General features: G+C 33.9%; 1 protein-coding gene across 3 annotated transcripts; it reads right to left on the bottom strand.

Annotated features, from left to right (window-relative positions):
* Window positions 1-733: 733 nt before the first annotated feature.
* On the bottom strand, window positions 734-17,378 carry LOC132308999 (agamous-like MADS-box protein MADS1). 3 transcript variants are annotated; one of them, XM_059807341.1, is made up of 7 exons: window positions 17,169-17,378; window positions 2,977-3,058; window positions 1,894-1,955; window positions 1,687-1,786; window positions 1,451-1,492; window positions 1,008-1,070; window positions 734-901 (listed from the first exon to the last, which is right to left on the bottom strand). In XM_059807341.1, exons 1-7 carry the CDS (start codon window positions 17,348-17,350, stop codon window positions 734-736), a joined length of 699 nt encoding a protein of 232 aa, XP_059663324.1. In that variant the 5' UTR covers window positions 17,351-17,378. The 3 variants fall into 3 exon arrangements, with proteins under 3 accessions (XP_059663324.1, XP_059663325.1, XP_059663326.1); XM_059807342.1 differs by having other exon boundaries at window positions 1,008-1,049; XM_059807343.1 differs by having other exon boundaries at window positions 1,008-1,049; window positions 2,977-3,037.
* Between the last annotated feature and the right edge of the window lie 1,900 nt (window positions 17,379-19,278).

Below are 19,278 nucleotides of genomic sequence, written 5' to 3'. Positions count from 1 at the left end.
CTTTCTCATTGCAAGGCCACCTTCAACCTGCATCTTTCCTATCTATCTCACTGCAGGCTGGTTATCCCTTGCAGCATGTAATTGTGTTTATTTTAATTAATTTGTAAGGAAATTAAGGAATAACGGAGTGAGTACGTACTATTCACAAACCTACTCATCTTCATCTCGATCATGAACCCTCCTTAATCAATTCAATATCATCAAATTAAGCAGCTCTCTTCATAGCTTCCTCGATCACGGCATCTCTCTAGTGCATTATTCATCCAGCCTCCATCCATATGTGCATTTAATAGTTATTCTCGATCTACTGCAGCTTTTGATTGGTTTTGTAACTGTATTAATCCTATATTGTAACTGTTTTATCACTTTTTGTTGCTTTGTGTTCCTAGCTCCGACTCAGTTTTGGCATTCCCTAACTAGGGTTGTCTTTCTTTGTACATTCTATCTTATATATCTATACAATCTTACTTACCTTAGTTACCAGAAAAAACACACACCACACACGTGTATATAACTATATATATATAAATAATAAAATCAAAATGCTTCCTTTGTCTGAGCAGATACTACTTCATGAACGGATCAATTGAAGTTCTTGTATTATAATAACTTGGGAGGTGTGGGTTATACTCATTAGAATAATCATTTAGGTTCATGTGTGATATGCATGCAAATTCATTAATTGATACTTGTAGCCAGTATTAGTGTACTTTCTGTTGAGGAAGAGAGAATCTTACACAAGTTGGAGAGCTGTTTGGTCCTCACGGGAGTACTGGTGGCTGGGCTCGATGAGGTTTACAGGGAGGAAGTTCCGAGCGTCGTAAGGCTGTGAAGTCATGTTCTCGTACTCTGATCCTGGCATCAAGTTCATTTGCTCTTGTGCTCTTTCATTTGCAGCTATCTGCACCATCAACCATTTGTTACTTGTCGTTAGAATATGATTCCACATAAACACACACATATACACACACACACATATCTATATGTACATATTGAGAGAGAGAGACCTTGGCTCGCAGGTATATGTTAGCTTTTTGCAGCTCAATCTCCTGCACAATGTAAATATTTAGCTTTTAACCATCCTAACTACTACACATCAAAATTGTTAATACTATATTTGGTGGCACAACAAATTAATCCACACCTTAGAATTGAAATTAAAGGAAAACTACTTTGAAGTTTGAATGGTCTTCGATTCCGGTTCCATCCATCTATTGTGTAGATTCCATACTAGCAAACACAACATAATTATATATAATGCAACTAAGCCAGGTTAATTTCTTTTATAGTCTCTCCCTGGCCATGGCCTGAAAAGTTTTCCTCTTTTTACCAGCAAAAACAGTGGGGGTTTTGCTACGGTTTTAGAAATTAACTTTGGGGTTTTCACTTACTGCTGAGTGCTGAAACTGAAAATTGAACATAAAAACATAAAACAAGATTTGATAGTTACCCTCTTTTGCATAAGCTCAATTTCAGCGAACAACATTTCATTCTGATAAGATATCAAGCAAGTTAGTCCGGGTAAGTAAAACCATAAATATATATATATATATATGTATGTATAAAAAGTGAATTTTTATTTCATCGAAATTGAAAGATAGAGAAGCCCATGATAGAATTAGGATAGGCATATTCAGGGAAAAAAAAAAATTAGGATAGGCATTGCTCAGTCCTTATGATCCATACCTTTTTGGATCTAATTTTGTTAATGGCTCTCTCCAATCTGCCCTCCAGATTCTTGAGCTCCTTAAAGGTTAACGAGCTGAGAGCCTCGCCCAGAATGTGCCTGCAAATAACGTCATATATTGGTTATGTTTATACATGTGTGTGCCTCCTCACAGTATCAACAATTAGGAGTATAATCTGCATAACATAGCCATCCCATTAGCATACCTGTTTGAATTCTGTATATCCCGGATTTGTCGCCGCAGTTTGGTAGCTTCTTGCTGGTAAAACTGGGCTCAGTGTGAATCACAGTGTCAGACAATCTTATGAAATAAAAACTACGTGAGTATGATGGTTTTATTACAATAATTGATGTTATCAATCATGGTGATCTCTCTCCTCCACACGCACACAAATACAGCAAAGATTTTCACAACTGAAACAGAAGACGAAAAACATAACACAAGTGGTTTTGGGTTCTTAATTTACACTCAATAAGAGTGAAGATAAATTAGATCCACTTAGAATCATCAAGCTGTCATAAATTATTTATTGCAGGGCAAAGTGAGAAAAACACCCCTATTACTGCCTGCAATATGAAGCGAAAAAAAGAAAAAAAAATTAATTGAGGGATACTTTATTCTTTTTAGCATTCACATCCTGCTCCAAAATTGAATGTTAAGAATTTTTTAGATTATACACTTTATATGCATATCATAGAGGTGTTTTTTGCTCACCACCCTATAATGTATAACATACTTAATCCATGAAAATTTAACCCTGTATCCCTCAGTCAATATATATATATATATATATTTCGAACGATAAAGCAAATATATTAATTAATATTTTTAACTGTGGGAAAAGATATCTAAATTATGGAAAACATAAAAATTCACTTCAATTCTTATTTTAATTAACACGATAAACTAGACCAGGGACAAAAAAAATTATTATGCAATTTGCGCACAAAATAATAGAACTGTTACCAAAGGACCGAATGCCCCTGCAGAATAAACCCCTACTCGTTTAGAGGGGAGGTCTGATGTTTCAATCCTCAATGCTATTGCAATTGCATTTTCTGGAGATTACAAAGCAAATTCAACTAAACCCCATAGTTCGTATCATCAATTGAAGTTCTCAACTGGGAACTTAATTCTATTGAAGTTGCGACCATATATATATATTCTTATATTAAAGTAGTACTATAGCAACAAAATCGTCAAATTTATCCTTGTTAACAACTACTGTTATTAATGTATAGAAAAGGGCAATATTTTAATTAAAAACAAATTCCAAAACTAAGTTTACCTCAGTGTTAGCTTCAGAAACAGATCCTGAATTTGAGGAATCAACATATGCTTTCTTGTACCTTTCAATTGTTGATTTGACGCTGCAAGAGAGGGGAGTGCAACCACATTAATAATCAAACACTGCAATTTCTTTAATGAAGCATCAAGATTTGTAATACATAAATTGTTTCAATTTTTTAAGATTACGAAATTGAAATTTTAGTGGTTAATGTTAATGACAAGGGAACAAAACCAAAACAAAAATGAAAATATGTCAACAATTGTTTGAAAACCCACCTGCACTATTATTATTATTATTATTATTAGCATTTTACTGTTTTGGGGTAAAACCGTTATTCGAAAATTTTGTCAAATTTTTTTTTTTTTCACAATCAGATGTGAAAATTTTGGTGCAGGGATTTAAGTGCCAAAAATACAGCTAGAGGAGTTATATGCAATTAACCCTATGTTTTATTATACGAAGACTGCTGGTGAAGAGGAAGTAAGAGAGATGGTAAGGTCTACCCTTCATTTGGTAGGGAAAGAGAAAATGGAAGGATGTCCCTATATCTACTTTACTTTTGATGTGAGGAAAGTAAAAGTATTTCGGTTAGCAAATTCTCTCACAATTCACTAATTCAATTTTGTTAATCTCAAATTTAATTTTCAAATTCTCGAATTCACAACAAGTTCTCACTCATTAAATTATGAACAATTACATATGACATTTATTATTGATTGAAATTACTAAAATGTACCCTATACCGAATAAAAATGATTAAAAATATGCATAACTAAAAATAACCCCCAAGAATAACAAATCTTCTTCTTCTTCTTCTTCTTCTTTTTTTCATTTTTTGTTAAAGGTAAGCTTGTGTATAGATAGAGGATAATGTATATTGAGCCCCAAGCAAGGGAAAGACACAAAACAATAAAAAAAAACTACAAAAGGAAGCCAATAAGAACAAAATAAGAGAAACAACCAAACAGGGCAAACAATGCATGCGCAGAGGCTAATAACCAGTACCAGCAGGCATGACTCCAAGCCATTGACGCCAGCACTAAATAACAGGTAAACAGAAGGATTTCCTGTCCAAATCCATCATTGTGAATGTCTCCACTGTGGTAAGGTGTAGTAACCTCATGACAGTAATCAGTTATGCCCACATGGGCTGTTGTAGGCCTGTACAAAGAGGCTGAATAGGTCTTGTTCCCTTGAAATGAGCCTCAAATTCGAAGCTCTCCTTAGCTTGATAGTAGCAAGTCTTGCTCTAATACTTGGCTTAATGTAATACCCCTAATTTTAAAAGGATAATTTCGTTATTTATTTATTTGTTTTATTTGCATTTTTTATTGTTTTATTGATTATTTGGCTAATTGTTTATGTGTTTAATTGATTTAAGTGTTACTTGATTTATTGGCTATTTGTCTATGTGTTATTTGTTTAATTAAATTGTGTGCGTAAATGATATGAATTAGTTGTAATTTATTTGGTAGATTAAATATTTATTTTATTTTATTTTTGGTTTAAAATGATGGAAATAGATAGTAGTAATGGACCAACTAATAGGATCGCATGGACTATCTGATAATGCCTCTTGCCATATCCCTTAGTTTCAGAAGCTTCTTCTAAAAACCTGAGCTAAGTGCAGTTGGTCTAACTGTCCAAATACTCCAAGCCCTAACAAGATAAGCATAAGCCCAAGCCACCCAGAGACTATCTTTCTTTAAACACAGCTTCCACAAGTGCTTTAAGTTGGCAACAATGTTGGAGAGCTCAAGGTCAAGAAAACCTAAACCTTAATGCATCCTTGGTCTACAAACTGCCTGCCAAGCCACTTTAGCACCTCTCTTCTAAAGGTCAACACCAGTCCAGAAGAACCTCTTCAAAATTTGATTAATCTGTTCAAAAATCTTCCTCGAGAGGACAAAAGCTTGGGACCAGTATGACTGAATGGAGCACAGCACTGCCTTAATGAGCACAGCCCTACCAGCATAAGATAAAAACCCAGAGGTCCAACATCCCACTCTTCTAGTGATTTTCTCCACCAAAGTTTGACAGTCCCTTGCTGTGATTGCTATGGATGATAGGGGCAACCCTAGGTATGTGATAGGAAAACTTCCACCCTCAAATTGCAGAAGGTTTAAGATGGCAGCCTTTGTTTGTCCATCCATTCTGGAGAAGACAGCCTTATACTTTGCCAAATTCATTTGAAGACTAGAGCAAGTGAAGAAAAGATTAAGTGCATCAAGTATGATTTGCACTGAAGGTAAGTTAGCATGAGTAAAAATCATTATATCATCTACAAATGTGAGGTGTGTAATGGACAGTCTTTTGCATCTCCAATGAAATTTGAAACCAAGATTAAGTCTAATATGAGCATTGATGGTTGAAGTGAGTATTTCCATTACAATAACAAACAATAATGGTGAAATAGGGTCCCCCTATTTTATACCCCTTCTACCTTGGAAAAAAACCAAACAACTCACTATTAAGAGATAATGAAAATGAGGGTGTAGTAATACATTGGGACACCCAATGCACAAATGTATTGGGGAAACCAAATAAGTGAAAAGAATCCAATATAAACTGCCAATGAACTGAGTCAAAGGCCTTCACAAAATCGATTTTAAGGGCACAGTTTGGTGGGTAGTTAGTCCTGTGATAACCATTCAGGAGCTCATGAGCCATTGTGACATTTTCAGTAATGTGTTGACCTTTAACAAAGGCAATTTGGCTTGGACTTAATAAGAAGGGAAGTACAGGGGCATGTTTCAATGCTAAAAGCTTATAAATGGTTTTATAGATCAAGTTGCAGCATGAAATTGGTCTGAAGTCATTGACATTTGAAGGGTTAGGAATTTTTGGAACAAGTGCAATATAAGAACAATTTATTTCTGTCAGCATTCTCCCAGAGAGGAAGAAATCCCTTATAGCAACAATGACATCTTAACCAATGATAGGCCAAACATTACTGAAGAAAAAAAAAATTAAACCCATCAGGGCCATGGCTCTTGAAAGGATATATGAAATAAGAGAATGCATGAGTGTAGGAAGGAAGTGGGGAGGAACAGACTTAGAAAGAAAGGGTGATATAGAAGCCATACCCGAGTACTATGTAGAGCACTGTCTAATAATTGATTTGAAGTAAGAAAGAATTTCTTTTTTCATATCCTCCCCCTGAAATAAATTGCCATTTCGATATGTTATTGACTGCACCTTTCTCCTGTTTGCTTTAGAGCTGAAGTTTCTCATAAAGAATGATGTGTTTTGATCCCTTTCCTTCAGCCAATGCACCTGTGCCTTTTGTTTGAAAAGCATCTCCTTAGCAAGAGAAAGCTCCTGAAACTTATTTGCTAACTCATTTTCATTCAATCTGAGTAGGTCATTAGCTGGATTAAGGTCAAAACTTCTTTGGCAAAGAGACAATTCATCCCTACATGCATTTACTCTGGCAGAGATATCACTAAATGTGGTCTTATTCAATTGTCTGATGGGAGCTTTTAAGGCCTTTAACTTCTTCGTAAGAATGTACATTTTTGAACCATGCACATCCAGCTGCCAAGCTTGTGCAACAATGCTGAGAAAAGAAGGATTAAGAGCCCAAAAGTTAAAAATTCTGAATGGTGTACGTTTTTCTTTTTGGAGTGAGGGCACCAAACCTGACCACCATTGGTGAATATATGGTCTGAAATTCCATGGGGTAAGAACTCACATTCTGCTTGTAGAAGTAGTGTTATCCAGGGGTGAATTATAAGAACCTTATCTAACTTCCTTGAGATGTTAACACAACCAAAACTCCTATTGGTCCATGTATGGAAGACCCTTGAATACCTCATATCCTCCTAACCATTCCTAACCAAACAATCCTTGAACTCATTCATCCCCACAGTCTATCTAAGTACCCCACCAAATGAGTCATCAATATGAAATAGGAAATTAAAATCACCCAAAACAATCCAAGGCTCATTAGAAGAACAATGTAGATTTAAAGCTCTCCAAAGCTCTCATATCCACTGCAGTGTTAGCTGCATAGACAAAGGAGGCTAAAACTTTGACTTTAAAATCTATAATTTCAATAGAACAGTTAATAACTTGACTGTGCTCCACAACTGATAGCAGGGAAATCTTTTGTGGATCCCAAATTATCTAAACCCTTCCAAGCACAGATGAAAGGTAATTACATCTGATGCACCATTGAGGAGCAATGAATTGATGTATTTTGTGTATGTTAGTAATGTTGACTTTTGTCTCCAAAATAACTAATAGGCTTAACCCAGAATCTCTAATAAGACTCCTAATCTCTATTTACTTGAGGGTAGAGTTTAGCGCTTTTATATTCCAAGCAGCCCAATTCATTGGGAGAAAGAGGTTAAGTTGCATAGACTTCTAAACCCTTTTAGCGTGACACTGGTTGCTAGTGGTTTTGTTTTCCTTGCTCTCCTAGCTATTTTTGAATGCTTGGTGTGCACAGGCTTTCTTGGTTCCAAAATCATGTCAATAGAGGGGGAAAAGGTAGGGTCTGCATTATAAGAGGTATCCTCCTTAGAGGCAGAATCATGATCTAATGAGAACTCTTGGTTATTCCCATCATCTCCCTCATTTTTTGGCAGTGCATCAAATGAATTGTTTAAAGGAAGTGGAGCATTGATAGGAAGTTGTGACTAGTGAGGTTTAAGCTTGCGAGGGGAAAAATCAATCACAAAATTAATTATCTTGCATTTGCCAATGAATAGGGAGGCAGGTGCACAGTCAGACTGTGGTGCTGCAAGACATGGTATAGTACTACTACATATTATATTAGAGTGACGGTGAGAAGAACCTACATAAGTCTGAAGAGGAGGCACCAAGATGGATTCATGAAGAATCTCTGTAGTTTGATGTACATATGGTCTAATGCTTGTGAGAGGAGGATTCTCAAAAGTGCTATGTGGATTCACTAGATTTAACTGGCTATTGACATTCTGAAGCATTATTGGAGAAAGGATTGGGGATAGGGTGACAAGAAGTTCTTCCTTTTTTTCTAGTAACTAATTACCATGGGTGAGGATTCGAGGGAGCACAATTAACCTCAATGTTTAGTAAAGGGGCAGTGCTTGGACATAACTCATTCCTGTGCCCAAATACTGAACAAGTTGTACATATATCTAGAATCTTTGGATATTGCACTCTGATTGTTGCCATCTCATCATCCTTCAATCTCACTTGGAATGACTGAGGAAGAGGGGATAGAGGGTTAATCTCCACACAAATTTTGGCATAATTAATCTTGCTTCTGCCCTGAGTAAATACATCAACAAACATTGGTCTCCTAACTGCACTTCCCAAATAACTTAGTCCCTAAGAGGACAAAAGCTCAAAAGGCACATTAAATAGCTCAATCCATATTTCAATGGACTTCATTTTAGACGATCAAGAAAAAGAGCAAGTATCTTGATTCCAAAGCGCAAGTAAGATTGATTTACCAGCCAATAACCACTGCTCACCAGCCACAAGATCTCTACAAGTATTTAGAGAGCCAAATTTGAAGAAGAAAACACCATCAGAGCTAGCTACGACATGTTGGAGCCCTCTTTCACCCAACAGTTTATGAGCCTACTCAGAGATCACCCAAAATGACATTCTATTCTTGAAAGTACCAATAACACAGCATTGCCAATACCTCAGGCCAATGCTCCTCACCTCAGTAGGTGGATCAACAATGATGGCATCATCTTTTGCAGTATGCTCGAAGTATTTTAATTCCCAATCTGTTGGTTGAGATTACGCAACAGAAGCCCAACTCTTAGTATACTGTTTGATGTTCTGTTTGGATGGAGATCCAAAGTCCGGTGAGGAAGGCTATTGGCTAATTGGAGTAGGGATAGACTGGTTGGTTTGGGACGAGATTATGTGAGTAATTGCTTAAAAGGAATTATTCCCCTGAACCATGTGCAATTGTTTTGCAGAGGGGGAAGTGGGCTGCACCAGAGGATTAGGAAAAGCAACTGTCACATCACAATTCAAATTTGAATCAGCTACACATGGTTGAAGAAGACCGTTACTGCTATCCACATAGGGAGGTAGTGCGTGACATGCATCATAAACCCCGGTGAGGGTAGAGCCAAGAGACTTGGGTTGAAAGGTACGGAAACAACTTTATCAAGTTTTGATAATGCAATCACTAGCTTTTTCTCCTTAGCTATAAGAAGATCTTTGAGCCTAGCCACCTCAATGATGAGATCAATCTTGGATGCGTCCATAATCTGAACATCCATGCCTTCCGGCAAGTAATCAACCTCTGTAATGTTTCTGGTTCTGTCCTTCTAGCCTTCTCATGGTGGGATGCTGGCAAAATTCTTTTTCCTTTTGAGGAACTGCTGTCCCACTAAGACTTGGAAACTTTGTTACGAGGAATGGGTGATAAGTGCTTTCGAATCGCAAGATGAGGAGGATGAAGGGGTGGTTTTTTGGTTGAGAATGGTGTTTTGGGGGGGGGGGGGGGGGGGAGTCGGTGAGGTATTAGCATGTTGTTCACTTTATATTGATTACTTTTGTTTTGTCATTTAAGTCTAAAAATATTAAATTGTGTGTGTATAGTGTATAAATACATACATACATACATATATATATATATATAGACACGTGTATATTTGTAAACAAATTATATAAATATTATTTAGTTTAATTTTATTTACTTAAGATGTTTATTATTTTATAATACTTTAAAATAATCATTTTAAGTCGCATTTCTTTTAAAATATAAAATATATATCTTATAATTTTTCTATTTTAATTATTAATAACATTATGTATCTTAATATATAAGGTTGTTTATAGCTCAAACATGTTTTGTAGTACTTATGAAATTAACATTTTCATTATTCTATAATTATATAATGATCTTTAGCAGACATACAAATATTGAAAATATTTTAGGGTTAATTTCACTAACACCCCCTCAGGTTTGGCCAAATATCACCTTGAAACATCTTTCGAAAATTATTATCACTCATGCTACAAACGCCGTCACCTTCAGACCTATGACACCATATAAAATGACTTAAATGCTCTTTGACTTTGTCAAAAATATATATATATTTAATCTAAAGAAATATACTAAAATACTAAACTATCCCCAAATATATTGCACATTTACAATTATATATATATATATATATATGAGGTAATATCATTACTCCCCAGCAACCACCTCTTACACCACCACCACCACCGCAACTGATAGCCGCTGCAGCACCACCACGGCGGCGGCAATACCATCCACATCCCATAACCGCCTCCACCACCAATAAATAAAGAATACAAGGAAAAAGGAAAGTGACCGATCTCTTCTTGCCTATTAAGATTTCATCATTTTTGGGTTTGATTTTTTTTTTTTTTTTTTCAGAAATTCATCAATTATTCGAGGGAGAGTGTTTTTCTCTCTCTACACGTGTGGGTCTAACTGGCAATCACAATTGGGTTTAACTGGCTTTCTTTAAGATAGGTTTTGTGTATTCGACTAAGAATCGCTAGAGAAGAAAAGAAAATTTTGATCTGAGTCTCTAGAATTGAAATCGAAACACTTTTGGTTCAAAACCCTATGTACATCTCTTGAAATCAAAGAGCAAGATGATGCGAATGAAGATTAGAACGACAGGGCTTTCACTGGTGAATGATAGTTTACGCAACGGTATCGGCGGTGAAAGTGAATGGGAGCTGAGACCAGGAGAAATGCTGGTTCAAAAGGGAACCCGGATTAAGATCAAAACTGCATTCCACCACTTACCATTCGAGTTCATCTACTACGAAAACAATATCAGCTTTATCTCAAGCCACATTTGGTAACTCAAAATCAAATCTTTTTTTCCTTTTATTGCCAATAATTGAATTTTATTTTATATTTTATTTTTAGAAATTGAGTATGATAATAAGGTGTTTGATGGGTTTGTGATTGATTGCAGGGTATTTGAAGAAAATGTTATCTGGGCCAACGGGTTTGCACCACCAAGATTAAAAATTGTTGTTCAAAGACAAGGAGAGAGACTCCAATGCTTTTCTTGATTTTGTGGTGGTGGTAGGTGGCCGACGCCGGAAGAGAGAATGTATGAGTGACGTTGTCGGTACTGGAAGAGAGAATGTGTGAGTGACAGTGATGGTGATGGGGTAATTTCGTCCTTATACAATTATAAGGTTTTAAATTAAAAGGCATTAAAAAATGAGGGTAAAAATGTCATTTTAGACCCATTTTTACGGTGTCAGTGACGGAAAAGTGATTTGGGGTGTGAGTGATAGTATTTTGCGAAAGATATTTCAAGGTGATATTTGGTCAAATCTGAGGGGGTGTTAGTGAAATTAATCCAATATTTTACATGCATGTAATAGTATACATGTGTACAAACGCTCTGGAGGCACTCCCGCTCTGAGAAAATTTTAAATTTTGTCGTTTTCGTGCTCTCGCTCTTACACCCTCTTCTACTCCCACTCTATGTGACTTAACTTCTAACCCTCTCTTTAATCTACATATACACACACTACCCCTTCAAATTTATTTATTTATTTATTTATCGAATAAGTAAGTTCACTTGGGTATCGTTTGGATAAATAAAAAAGAAAAGATAATATTAGTTATGAGATAAAAGAAAAAAGAAGAAAGGATAATCTATATTCATGTTTGAGTGAATTAGAAAGGAAATGGTAGAATTTCTGTTTGGAGAAGGTAAAGGAGAGAAAAGAAAATAAACCATTTATACCAATTTACTATCCTACCTTTTTCATATATTTATAAATAGAAAATATACTATCAACCCTACCTTTATATATTCATGTCCTGTATTCATTATTGTTTCTCTAATCCCAAGGAGTTTGGTTGCTCATAGAAGCATGGAAAAAATAAAATTTGAATCTGGTGTTTCTTTTAGTTTTGGATTCTAAATAATATTAGGAACACAACTATATAAACACACACATATATTTATATACATATAACCCAATAATGGCAATGGCATTTTGAATCTATAAAATCCTGCAATGGCACTCTGAATCATTAAACCATATATATATATATGTATGTATGTATGTATGTATGTATGTGCGTGAGGATTTCACACACAAAATTGACAAATAAAACAGATAAAAGCATACACACAAGTAAAATGAGATTTATATGGTTTGACAAATTGTCTACTGTCTTTACTTCAAATATTGATTACACACTTTTTTCTCTTCTCACAAACTCAACTTACTTTTTCTCTCTACAATTGTCTATTTTCTCTCTTTACCTCCCTACCCAAACCAATCTCTATTTATAAAGTTTTCAAAACCTAATTATTTGTTGGACAATAATTATACAACTTGCCTACAAGAAGTTACCAAATCAATCTCAACTCTAAAATAGAAACATAATGAGACACAATTTCTTTCACAAATTTTAGTTTTCCAAAAAAAAAAAAAAAAAAACGAAACTAATTTATACAATTTTGAGCCACAAACCCAACAATATATTGGAGAGAGAAAGAATACTTGCATTGTGAAAGTACCAAGTAATAGATAGGTTTCGACAAACACATCACAAGTTGGAGAAAATAAGAGAAGTAAGGGGCTCTGAAAAAGAACATTATATGCCCTAATAATTAAGTTGGATCCAAATGTTTTTTAAATTTTGTTATTTAAAATGTTAAGGTTATATTTGATATTATGAAAGTTTTACTATCTTCTTATTATTTCTTTTCAAATCTTTTACTTTTGGGAGGATATTAAATGAGTAATTTGGATGGATAAGAAGGTGAGATGGGACCGCTTTGATAATAAAAGTTCGAATGTGTTATCTACCAAGGTAAACATTGGATGAATACCCCAATAAAGTTCGAAAATGAAAAAGAATGGCAGCTTCAATAGGAACATCACCCTGTATAAAGTATCCATTTGAGTACGAGAGAGACATGATTTTCTTCTTATTGATTATTGCCCAATGATTTTGAAAAAGAAGGATGAGTTATTATCTCTATGCAGCCATCTTAGAGCATCTCTAATAGTCTGTTAAAACACTCTTTTGTGTAAAATATATACTGTCATGTATGATGTGTAATTTTTTTTTTTTTTTTTTTATCTCCAGCAATCTGTTAAGATACACTGTTATGTCACCAATGTGTAAAATTATTGTGTATTTTACATAATCTTTTTATACAGTTACATCAATATATTTCATTTTTCTTCCTTCTTTCTCATTCCATTAACTAATCAACCCTATATTAAGTAGGTTTGTAAAAATTATGTGAGGTCTAGGCATGATACTGGTTGGTTATTATTGGGGGATATATTTTTACACAAAAGATATAAAATAACCACTGGAGCTAAAAATAAATAATTCAAGATTTTTGTGTAAATCTATTATGACACATCAGATTTACACAAAAAAAATATATATACACAACAGTTGGAGATGCTCTTAACCTTAACTTTTGCCTCGTATAAGTACATAAATAAAGTATTCTTAATTGTACTTAATTAATTTTTGTATTTGTACCCACATGTTGGATTCATCTCTCTTCTAATCCTTCTTATATTTTGTTTTTTTCCAACTTTTCTTATCTTTCTTACCATAGGATCACTATTGGCCTATTTTGCTAATGTTTTTCCTTCGTGATTTTTGTTTTTGTTAATGTATTGTAGCAAAACAAAAGAACGAAGCATATTTGGTAACGTTTGTTGTCATTTGATAGTATACCGAAACGCTTCCAAAATTGAGGCCAAAATCAGAAGTATAAAAATGATATTTTTGTTTGCTTTCACAATGTAGCAAAACACTATTCAAAAAAAAAAAAAAAATTTCTAAAATGACTTGTTTAACTAGCTAATCAATTTTTTCAAACTTACAACAGTTTTTACTGAACATGCTTTCATGTTTTTGCTTCCAAAAATTTTGCAACAAATTTATGTTACCAAATAAACTTCAAAATAGTGTTGAACATACTCTAAAGCAGAAACATTGATTCTGCTTTGAATCAAAGCAAAAGCACAAAACAAAAATGATTGCCAAATTGACCTATGTTTTTATTGGGAAGTAGATCATTTGTATGATTATCATCATAATTAAAAAAACATAAATATAAATAAATTTTTTGCTTAATAGATTATTTATATACGGCCATTGACTCATACCTAGTCCATGTAATGTGCATACTATAATTTATAATATGAAAAAAACTTACCTCCACACTAGGTGAAAAAGAAATTTAGTTAACATCAATGATGTGGTACAATAATATGATGGTACATATCCTTTTATAATTTAAAATATGTAGAATAGAAAATAAAAAATCTTAATTTTCTCTGTTTTATATTTTAAATTTAAATATAGACAATGTGTCATCTTATTTGTTGAAGATTAGAGACAAAGAAATATACAACTGAATTATGTATAATTTTGTATATTCAAGTGAGTATGAATCATGTACAAGGAAAGATATAAATAAGTTAGAGATCACCAATTAACCGCTATATAATAATTATGGCAACAATCACAACAATAATCTATATAATGGTTATAATATAATTTAATTATATTAACAATCTACACAACTATTATAATATAATCTAATTATGTTAATAATATTATTGTGAAACATTAATAATGTGAAGACGGAAAAAAAAGATAGTGATGATGTGGATGTTTAGAAATTATTAGATCTCCCTCGACCTAACATATCATTAGTTTTCTTCCTAATATTTTTATTACTCTTATTTTCTTAGTTGGAGAGTTTTAGGAACATTACTGTCTGTTATACACTTCAATATTATATAGGTGACAACGTAGTACAGGTGCACACTTGATTATGCAGAAGCTGTAACCTTAATTTCGTCGAGCCACTGATTGGTTGTCTCCTGCCATGCTGTCACAAAATCCCACAACATGATTGGCTCGAAATTCTCTGTTGGGTTATGGTCATGCCACGTGTTGCTCCACCCTTTTATACCGAGTGTAATGTTCTTTCAGACACTCTTATTACCCGGGTACCTCGATACATTCAAAATCCCGAAATTGCTTTTATATATGCACTATGCAGTAGTTCTTGCAGTGATATATATATATTTATATATTAATATATAGTATGGGTTGAAAGTCTTCCTCTGCGTCTCTGTGAAGTGTATCAGAGTAGTGATGAGTATTACTGAGCACCCATTGTTGCAATGGCACGCTCTTCCCCATACATGAAAGAGCTTGAAAAGATTGAGATATCTCCATTGACTCTGTCACTTCTTTCTTTTTCCTTTCCCTTCTCTCTTTTCTCTGTCACTTCTTCACTTAATTAATTTACTCTCTCTCTCTCTAACATGAATACATTATGGATGTGTTTTGTCTACTCCATAAGCTATCCCTCATCTCCGAGTCTTAATTATGCCTATTTTTTACATAACATATTAATCCCTTTCACTTATCCCCTAATTCTCTCTCTCCCTCCCCATATATCTCAAGCTCTAGCTCCAAAACTAAAAGCTAATTTCCTTTAACCAACATAAACAAACTTCCATAAATTTTTAATTATTATACAACAGATTTTACACAAAAATAACCTTCAATTCATCACCTTCCCTTTTTATTGATATAATTTATATATATTATGCCCTCTTTTTGGATCTCTCTAAAGAAATTGGGATAGAGATAGAAACACAAATCTGTACAATTAATTAATGAGGTTTACACAAATTTTAACCTCTTTTCAGCTCTCACATTACATAGGTATACATGAATTTGTGCGTCTTTTGACACACGCACACTCTCTCTCTCTCTCTCTAGGTTCAGAAGGTCAAAGTTGAAAAAAGAGAGGCTAATTCAAATAGATCCAAGTAGAAGAAACCCACCCCTACAACATTATATATATACACATACACATAAAAGGGTAAAATTTTCACCATTTGAGAGGAGAATTTGTGCAAGACAAATGATGGAAGTGAAGCTAAGCCTCTGTAAAGGAATCATATATGCCACACCCTCTTGTCAGTAAGTGAAAGCACTGAAAAATCATGTCTGACGTGACCCAAAGATTCGTCGATAAGACAAATATGATATATATATAGATATATATATGTATACACATCAAACCCTAACATTAATATATAGTACCATCCATATACCCTCCTCCCTATGTTCTTTCTACAGAATGGCAAAATGGTCCAACAGAGGACAAAATTCAAGATACCCATTAGCCAAAAGAACCCTAATTTAGCTTTGAGTACTGCCCGGAAATGGAACTAGATATATTATGAGTTTTTAGGTATTCCCATTTTCGTTTTGAAACCCTAGCTAGCTAGTTAATATGCAACTGGATCTCTCTTTTTTCTTGTATACTTAATTTGTTGATCACCTACTGACATGTTATTAAGGTAGCATCAATAGATGAAGGGAATGGGCCAATGAGTGTGTGACAGCTTAATAACAGACTTCTGTTGTAGATAGACAGACAGATAGATAGATAGATAGATGACCTGTATGTCCAGAGAGAGAGTGTTTGTGTTTTAGAGTGAGATAAAAAAATAAAATAAAAAAATAAAAAAAGAAAAGAAGAAGAAGAAGAAGAAGAAGAAGAAGAAGAAGAAGAAGAAGAAGGCAAAGATGGATATAGCAACAATGGAGATAGATATATGGAAACCGAATTCCATGATTTACATACATACATACATACATACATATATATATATATATATATATATATGATTCCTAACCCAACTGACCGGAGTATATAACTAGAGTAGTTCTTATAGGGGTAAATACTACCGTACACTACTTCCATTTCTAACAATTACAACACATGGATCTAAGTTCAGTCTATGAAAGACCAAACTAGGAATTAGAATCATAAAAATAAATAAATAAATAAAAGGAGAAAATGTGACAAAGCTCATAAAGGAAACAAAACAAAAAAGAAGCAAGAAAGACAAGTCAATCTTTGTTAGGAATTAAAAACTACATAATCTAACTTATATAAGTACTGTACACAAGAATCATTATGTTCGTTCGATCTTGTGCCAAAATCCATCCAAAATCTAAGACAGAAGCTGCTGGAGCTTGGAATCTAGATATATATATATATATATATATATATATATAGATAAAATTAGCCATCAGAATTTTTTCAATTATATAAGATGTTGATCATGATGATGATGTGATGATGTATGGAGAAGTTGATGGGAATGGAAAGTGGTAGTAGAAATTAGGAAAAGAAAAAAACCTGTTGTTGGCATACTCATAGAGGCGGCCGCGGGTTGAGAAGACGATGAGGGCAACTTCGGCATCACATAGCACAGACAATTCGTAGGCCTTCTTGAGCAAGCCATTCCGGCGCTTACAGAAGGTGACTTGTCGATTGGTGGTGTTTTCAATTTTCTTAATCTCTATCTTCCCTCTTCCCATTTTCCTAATTTGTTGATGAGAGTTGGAGCTTTCTGACTTCTCGATCTGATCTTCATCACACGGAAACGCCATAGCTATAGCTATAGCTAGCTAGCTGAAATTATAAGGAAAACAAATTTCATAATTAATTAATTGGCCTTAGCAAAGGTGACTAGCTAGATTTGAACATTAATTAATTAATTAGGTGATTTTAGAAAAAAAAATATTTAATTATAAACCTACATCCAAAAGAAGGAAAACAAGAATTATAGCTATGGGTTGCGTATATTTCAATTTTTACTCGCTAACAAGAATGATCGATGCAGGTAAGGGTTAATTAATTGAAAATGAGGAGATCGAATTAATTAGAAGGTAAAGGATGGAGCTAGCTAGGATATTAAGTAGAAGATCTCAATTATGGACATTCATAATAATTGGATCTTCTTCACAGGAGATAGAGTTGCAGAAAATGGGAAGTGGGTTGTTTCAGCAAATGTGTATTTATAGATAGAAAAATAGACCATCCAACACACTCTATTGTTTTGTAGTTTGTATAAATACACAATATATACTACTACTACTATACATATGATCTCTCTTTGTAGTTGTAGGGATTAAGAGAGGGTACGTATTGATGTTGAGATTGAGACTATCTATCAAGTCCAACAACCGTCCATTTTCTCTCAGGTATGGGAAAAAGGGAGGGAGATAATGACTATATAGCTAGCTGCTTGGTGAATTAAGCTTCTCTGCACTTATCCTTCCATTCCAAATTAGAGTACGCACGGCAGGAATTAAAACAAAAATGAGATAACCTTTCATGTTATATGCTAGCTTTTTCAATTTTTGAATTTTCTTTTATTATTTTATAGACAAAAAATACATACACACCACTCACACACCCACTTTATTTTTTTTTAGAGACTCAACTCTTATCATCCATTTTAAAAAAATATAAGAAATACCACTTAAATCACAAGGTGTCTGATAATTTTCCTTTATTCAACATCTCTCTTTCCTAGCTTACCTTACTTACTGTGGTTGAAAACTTTTCACAACCCCGACCTCTTTCTCTCTTACATTATTAGAATTTATTCATTACATCCATTGAGGGCTTGTGACGTAAATGAAGACTCGCATGTGATGTCCTGTTAAACTTAATTTTGTGTAACTTCTTTGGTTCATTTATGGCAACATTAGAAGGAGTCCGTGCGTATATCTCCATCTATCATACTTTCAGCTCAAATAAATATATATATATATGTGTGTGTGTGTTTACATCATATATTTCAATATTTGAGGGCCTTATAAATTATTAGATGTTCTTGATTCATTGACATTTGGTGAACCAGTTAAATTTAGATTCTTGGATTCAAAAAATAATTCCACAAAAGTGTATTTAATATATTACAAAAAAATCTGGACAATCATCTGAATTGAAAATGGACCATGCCAGGACCATCTAATAATTTATCGTAAAATTAAAAAGAACTTGATTATAACACGGCATGCATAGGTATAGGTAGAAATTACACAAGGACCGGTCCATAATGTCTTCGAAGTAGATAAATTAGGCTTCTCTTAATTTGGTGCTTGGGACAATCAATTTTGCATTATTATATATCTCTTGTCTAACAAAAAAGGATTAAGTGCAAAAAATAAATAAATAAATAACTTGTATTATTCATATAGTGCCAAAAAAATCTCTGTGTAGTTTAAAATTCCTACAAAATCTTCAACAAACTTGTCCGTTAACGGCCGCTTTCTTGGAATGAATTTATAGAGCTTTGGGAATGAGTGAGACTTGGCTAACTATATAAACAAATAGAACAAGAAGTCTTGGATGATCAATACGTTATGAGAAAGGAGAATATGAATGATGAAATGTGGTTCAAATGCCTTCTCTTTGTTACCCTATTGATCACGGAAATGACTGGTCTTGAAGAATG

This window comes from Cornus florida, unplaced genomic scaffold (assembly GCF_030987335.1).
Source record: "Cornus florida cultivar Cherokee Brave unplaced genomic scaffold, ASM3098733v1 CherokeeBrave_3.0.0_Hap2_Chr05, whole genome shotgun sequence".
Lineage (NCBI taxonomy): Eukaryota > Viridiplantae > Streptophyta > Magnoliopsida > Cornales > Cornaceae > Cornus > Cornus florida.
The sequence above is the reverse complement of the archived record's forward strand: the minus strand, read 5'-3'. Positions and strand labels throughout refer to the sequence as shown.

Coding starts and splice junctions, on each gene's coding strand:
- LOC132308999 (XM_059807341.1), bottom strand. CDS start 17,350: ATGGGAAGAGGGAAGATAGAGATTAAGAAAATTGAAAACACCACCAAT. Junction 1,956..2,976: donor TTTCTGAAGCTAACACTGAG/GTAAACTTAGTT, acceptor CACTGAGCCCAG/TTTTACCAGCAAGAAGCTAC. Junction 1,071..1,450: donor TTGAGCTTATGCAAAAGAGG/GTAACTATCAAA, acceptor GATGGTTAAAAG/CTAAATATTTACATTGTGCA.